Source organism: Condylura cristata, unplaced genomic scaffold, assembly GCF_000260355.1.
Source record: "Condylura cristata isolate star-nosed mole 26May11 unplaced genomic scaffold, ConCri1.0 scaffold00014, whole genome shotgun sequence".
Classification (NCBI taxonomy): domain Eukaryota; kingdom Metazoa; phylum Chordata; class Mammalia; order Eulipotyphla; family Talpidae; genus Condylura; species Condylura cristata.
The window spans coordinates 7,116,149-7,123,132 of NW_004567115.1; the positions used below are offsets into that span (position 1 = coordinate 7,116,149).

The 6,984-nt window shown below is 42.1% G+C and overlaps 1 protein-coding gene and 1 pseudogene across 1 annotated transcript in view; one reads left to right on the forward strand and one right to left on the reverse strand.

Moving 5' to 3' along the window:
- Window positions 1–653, reverse strand: part of GRK7 (G protein-coupled receptor kinase 7) — a 37,505-nt gene extending 36,852 nt beyond the window's left edge. The window contains exon 1 of the mRNA XM_004682145.1: window positions 42–653. Within this exon, the coding sequence (XP_004682202.1) occupies window positions 42–653 (612 nt within the window). The remainder of the gene's footprint in view (window positions 1–41) is intronic.
- Window positions 654–2,531: 1,878 nt separating this feature from the next.
- Window positions 2,532–3,776, forward strand: LOC101626169 (annotated as a pseudogene).
- Window positions 3,777–6,984: the final 3,208 nt, after the last annotated feature.

A 6,984-nucleotide genomic window follows, 5' to 3' on the forward strand; every position in this document is an offset into this window, starting at 1 on the left:
GTATCCTTCACCTCTCAACCTGGCCATTCAGAGTCACTTACCTCCCCAAAACCGCCTTTCCCCAGCACCCGGAACTCTGTAAAGTACTTGTCTGACACTGGTTGCATCTCAAACATTTTCCACTGCAGAAACTTGTCATAGAAGGGGCTGGCCAGGAAATCCCGGAAGGGCTGGTCCTGCAAGAAGGCCATGGCTTCAGTTTTGGCCAGTGCCACCAGAGCCACTTGTTCTTCTTCAGCGGTGGCTGCTTGGCACTTGGTGGCCAGCGTAGGGCTGAGGAAGGTGTGTGGGTGCCCTGGGGCTGGGGCAGCCACGCAGGTGGCTGTGAGCCCCTGCAGGGCGCTGCTCTTACCCAGGCCCTCCTCAGCCAGCTCCCAGCTATGCACCTCCTCAAGGAAGGCCACCGCCTCTGAGTAAGCGGGGACGGTTGCTAGGAAGTCCCTGAAGAGGCGGCGGCCGATGGGCTGCTGCTCACACAGGCTGTCAAAGTCCTGGGGTAGGGCCTCTCGGAGCTGGGCACAGCTCTGCGGCCCGGGTAGCCTCAGGGTCCGGCGCCTGCGCTGTAGCTCCCTGCTGTCTCCCTCCGAAGACTTTCGGGCTTGCAGGTAGGCGGTGTTGGCGATCAGGTTGTCCAGGCCCCCCATGTCGACCATGTCTGTGCACAGTAGTGCTCCCCAGGAAAAAGGAGAGGACGAATGGGAGGGTGGGGGCCGGCCAGGACGCAGTCAGGTCGGCGGCCGGCTGGCTGGTGCTGTTCTAGGATTTGCAGAGAATCCCTTGGCTCAAGGGTGAGGCTGCTGGAGGGGGCAGAAAAGGGTTTCTCTTGTAAGAAGCTTTGCTGGCTATGTATAGCTCGCAGGGAAGGGCACATCAAAGGTCACACTGCAAGGGGAAGCTGCCTACTTGTACACACCCGGGCCTTTCTCCACACTCTCCTGCTCCCCCAAACACATAGAAAATTAAAAAAAAAAAGTTAAAAAAAACTTTAAATTATAAGCTATTTCTAATTTACACAGCCTGCCAGATTAAACTACATAAACTCTGAGGAATAACAGAACAGAAAGGGGAACTGAAAGAAGCCGGTGAGGTTTTCTTCCTTGAGTCTAGAAACCTGACAGCAGAAACAGAGTCTAGAAACCTGACAGGAGGGGATGCTCTGAGTTCTGAGACACATTCCCAGAGCCCCTAGGGCTCAATAGTGGCCCTCAGAGAGAGCTGTGATTTCCCACAGCTGGTTGTTCCCTGTGCAGCTGGCAGAAGTCCGCCAGATAGTAGTTTCTTGGGTCTGTGGAGGCTGTAACCTTAAGTACCTGGGCTAAGAAGGGGTGTGGGGGAGAGAGGGATGCAGGGGTGGGGGATGTCACCTTGATTCTGGACATCCTAGAAAGTGGTAAGAGCAGAGACACCACTCACAGCACCCTGTTCCAAGGGCACAATAGAACAGATAAAATCTGAATGCAAAGGGCCGTTGTATTAAGACCCAAGAGAGAAATTTCAGGTGTATCCCCTCACATCTTTGCCATGCTCCCTCAGGCGTCCAGGAAGCCTCCCACCACAGAGATCACTTAGAATCATCCTGACCAGGACCTCACAGTGAACAGAAATTGATTTAGACAGAGATGAGGCTAAGAGCATCTGCTCCAAAAATAACACTTGTGTCCTACAGGGAACGAATACTGAAGCTTTTTCTTCACAAAGCAAGGCGAAGTCGGTTTAAAAACAAAGTCATTCAGTAATACGCCAGAGTATTTAAAAGAGAAACGAGAGAGAGGGTGGAGGAGTGGGAGGAAAGGCTGGTTAGGCTTTTTCCAAACAAACAACCTTTCACACACTGTCAAAACATAGGTTGGCCTCGGTCTGCCTGTCAGAGCTTGCCGACCATTCCCCAAAGCAGAAACACATTTGGCCTCACCCTACAAAGAATTATGTAAGGAGCTCGTGGGTGCCCTTTGCCTTTGCACTGCTGTGCTGTAAACCATCATCCCTACGTCAGAGAGGGCCGCGCTGGGTGCGGGCCCACTGCCAAGGGCCAGGCCCTGATCTGAGAGCCATGCAAAAGGCGCTGGTGCTGTTTTTTGGTTCTTGTTATGTCATCCTGGGTCCACATTTTTGAGTGTGAAAAATCAGTCTGAGAATCTCTCCTAAGGAGGAAATGCCTTTCCCCCGGGTCTTATGAAAACAGTAGCAATCTAACAGGGCAGAGCTTTGAGAAAATGCTTGAGCTGTCACATTGAAATTGAAGAAAGAATGCTTTTGGCTGACAACTATATGCTGTGTACTGCTTGATTCTCTTTGTTCTAATACTTTCTTGTACTCCTGAGTTATCAGTAAGCCCAGCCTTGTCCAATGAAATGTGCGAAGTTACATGTCATTTAAGATTTTTGAGCAGCTGCATTTAAGAGGTAAAAAGAGAGAAGTAAAATTAAGTTTAACAATATCTTTTATTAACTTCAATATATTAAAAACTATCATTTAGGTCATCCTGCGGGTGAATGGGTGGATGGGGGCGGTGGCTGCTAGGACAGGCATTTAAAATCTGCTTTTTAAACCTGGTGCACCACCATGCTGGCCGCAAGACTGGTGTGTCTCCGGACACTACCTTCCAGGGTTTTCCACCCAGCTTTCACCAAGCCCTCTCCTGTTGTAAACAATTCTATCACAAAGACTCAGTGGCTTTTAACACCTAGCAGGGAATATGCCACCAAGACCAGAATTGGGATCCGGCATGGGGAAACTGGTCAAGAACTTAAAGAGGCAGCATTGGAACCATCAATGGAAAAGATATTTAAGATTGATCAGATGGGAAGATGGTTCATTGCTGGAGGGGCTGCTGTTGGTCTTGGAGCATTGTGCTACTATGGTTTGGGAATGTGTAATGAGATTGGAGCTATTGAAAAGGCTGTAATTTGGCCTCAATATGTAAGTGATAGAATTCATCCTACTTACATGTACTTAGCAGGAAGTATTGGTGTAACAGCTTTGTCTGCAATGGCAATGGGCAGAACTCCTGCTGTCATGAACTTCATGATGAGAGGTTCTTGGGTGACAATGGGTGCAACCTTAGCTGCCATGATTGGAGCTGGAATGCTGGTACAGTCAATATCCTATCACCAGAACCCAGGTCCAAAGCACCTTGCTTGGTTACTACATTCTGGTGTGATGGGTGCCGTGGTGGCTCCTCTGACAATACCAGGAGGGCCTCTCCTCATCAGAGCTGCATGGTACACAGCTGGCATTATGAGAGGCCTCTCCCCTGTGGCCATGTGTGCACCCAGTGAGAAGTTTCTGAACATGGGCACTGGGAGTGGGCCTGGGTCTCGTCTTTGTGTCCTCACTGGGTTCTATGTTTCTCCCACCTACTTCTGTGGCTGGTGCCACTCTGTACGCAGTGACAGTTTATGGAGGAATAGTTCTTTTCAGCATGTTCCTTCTGTATGATACCAAAAAGTAATCAAGCGTGCAGAACTAGTACCATTTTATGGGGCTCAAAAATATGATCCCATCAATTCGATGATGGGAATCCACATGGATACATTAAATATATTTATGCGAGTTGCCACTATTCTAGCAACTGGTGGAAGCAGCCGAAAGAAGTGAAGTGACTCAACTCTGGCTTCTTAGATACATCAGATATCTTACTTGTTAACAGGAGCAGATACTCATTAGTTTGTACAAGCAGCTTTTTTTTTGAAATTTAGAAAATAAGAACTTGTCAGCATGTTTCAAATGTTCCAGTAATATAATGCTTCAGGTCTGCTTTTTCTTCTGGATAATAAATTCAGTAGATCTCTCCCAAATAAGCACAAACATTTCCAGTTTTTGTGTTTGAATAATTCTAGTTGTTCTAATGAATGTGAAAGCTAAGGTTTGTGTTATGAAAATATGTGTCTAGTCTAGTTTTAATTTATTTAATCAAGTGAAAATTAGTAAACCTGCATAATATTTTTATTGCAGAATATTGACAATGTCATAAGTGACAAACAGGTTTAGTGAAAGGACTCAGTCTTTCTTTGAATACTTAGCACTTGCAGTCTTTCTTTGAATACTTAGCACTTCTGTAAGTGTTGATGAGCCAGTGAAACGGGTCTATTTGAAACAAACTCACTGTTTTTATATTCATCTGCTGAACTTATCAAAAGTATTGAACATTAAGTCAAAACATAGAATTTTAATCACATGGAGAATTCCAGATTAACATATATATATATATATATATATATATATATATATATATATATATATATATATATATATATATATGTGCCTGAGTTTTGCTTTTTTTTTTTTAAAGATTTATTTATTTGTGTATACAGAACTGAGATACAGGCCAGAGGTTCAGGGGCGGCGAGAGGCTTCACCAGAGACAGAGTGGGGAGCAGAACAGGCAGATCGACAAAGTACACTGCTGAGGGGAGCAGCGGGTGGGCCAGGAGAGGTCTGCCACACCATGTGGTCACCTCCAAGGCAGGCGGGAATCGAACTCATGCGGAAGCGGCTTTAGCTTCTAAGTGTTGTGCTTTAACCCACTGTGCCACCAGGGAGGGCCGAGTTTTGCTTTTGAAGATTAATGAACACATTATCCTTAAAATGTTTCTCAGAATAATTAGTAAAAGCATGAAAATCATTTCATTTTCTAGTACAGAAACCATATATTCATAATTGCTGAGTTTGGAGGGGGCATATTTATTGAAATTTTTAATAGAATACATGCTTGCCTTTTTCATCTTTTCAAGCTTTAAAGCTTTCTTCAGGAAAGCCTGTTTGTGGCTTACCCTTGAGATTATGAAAGCAGTTTTTCTCCTGACTTTTTTAATGTTATGTCTCATACAAAGCACTGAAAAGGAAGGCAAAAGCTAGTTTTTCTTCATTTATTATAGCAATAAAAAATGCAACTGGGAAAAGGCTAAAAGGCTTCATTAATGCTTTCCTGGCAGAATTTTTTCTCTCCTGTATAGACTAATATTTAACTCTATGACATTTATAGGTTTCCTGATACAGAAGAGTTATTTTTGAATATTCTTAATAAAAGAAATAATTATATGATTATTTAGATGATTAGTATTTTTGACAAATATTTATTATGTAATCCAGAAACAGCTATTCTAAACATCTCAAAGTATATGAGATGCTTCTTCCTGAAGTAATAAAGATTCCAAACAGATTAAAAAAAACCAAAAAACTATCATTTAACCTGAAATCGATATAAAATGCTAACTTTACCTCTTTTTGGTGTTTTGAGTTTTAAGAATCTGATGTGTACTTTATACTCAGTTCAAATGAGGCACATTTCAAATGCTCAGTAGCCACCTGTGACCAGTGACTACCTTAATGGGCAGCTCAAAATTGACCCTTTTTTAGGTCGTTTTGTCATTCATAAGTAAGAGGAAGTTAAAACATGGTTTTTTCCCTACTCAGTTATACAATAGACTATCTGGGCTACAAAAAGCACTCTCTTGTTAATTAAACATTATCTGGCTGATGAGAACAGAATTTAGGTGAACACAAAGTTTAGAAGTTCTAAAACCACTCTCCATTGCCTACTGGGACTGTTAAGGAGAATATCACTTTAAAAAAAAATTTTACCCACATAAAAAAAGTATTTAAAATGGAACACTTTATGTGCTAACAGTCGGAGTCTAGCGTTTTCCCCAGTTTGATGAAATAATAATTGAATATCCAATTAAGGAATTGCACTGAATCCTTAACTTAGAAGCAGAGCCAAATGCTGGACACATTCGGGATACCCTTAATCAGCAAAGGGTACATCAGAAATCTTGGATGGAATGTGGCCTACGGCTTATGTGCTCTTTCCAATACTCTTGGAAGAACTGAATCCTGGCTCTAGCAAATCCTAGCTGTGTGAACTTCAGCAGGTTCCTTAACCTCTTTGAGACTCAGTCTCATTATATGGAAACAGAGGCAATAAATGTTACTTCTTGCATAAGTTTGAAAGAAGTAAATACCAAATAGTGCCTGACACAAAGAAGTCATCAGAATGCACAGCTTTTAAATGATGACTAGCAATATCAAAGTCTGACCCAAGATTATGTTTTTCTAACATGTAGACTGGAGGCAGGAGACACGTAAAGGGATGTGAAGAAGGGGGCTTCCTGTGTGCAATGCCCTCTGGGCACTGAGCAGCCACTTCAAGGTTCCAGATGACCTTGGAAAGCCACCTATCTGCTGGAACTTGAAGACAGGTAGATCAGACTTATTAAGTGATATGTAGGATCTCTAACAATAAGCTATTGCAGCCAAATGGCTTACTATAGTCTGCCATAAAAAGGAAGACTAACCTCTGTCATGTGGAAGGAGGAAATATTTCACTTTAAAAGAAACATCAATTTTGTGATAGGAGAACATATTTTTAATGACTAATTTATAACCTAGAGAGAAAAAAAATGTTCTTTATCCAGGTCCATTACAGTTTGCATCATGTAGCTTAAAGCGTTACTTTTGGTATTTATCTTTTAACTTTTCAAATGCTCTGATGTCACACATTTGAATCACACACACATTTAAGCTAAATGATTAATAATATGCTTCTCTTTCTAAGGATTTTTAATTTTGAAAATACATCCTAGGATAAGTAAAATGTTCCTAATAAGAATGTGATCTTCCTTTACAATTCTGTGCATAGTCCAATAGTATGACTATAAATAACATTTGAGGGTCAAGAACTATAAATAACATAATTGATATTTTGTGGCTCAAAAACAAGATACTTTGAGCAGTGGAAGGCCTGAAACAAAAATTATGGTAGCATTGGCAAACCCAGTTATTTTTCAACTTCTGATTGAAGTAAAGATTTTGCTTTTTTTCTTCAGTAGAAGCCCTGGACTGGAAGGAAGAACACAGGGGCTTTATTTTTCCAACAATAGCTGGCCACACTTTATATTTTAATAATTTGAAGACATCAGGATTTTTTTTTTTGGTTATATTTGTTTAATACTAAACAGAGATGGAGCTGGATAAATTTTAGAC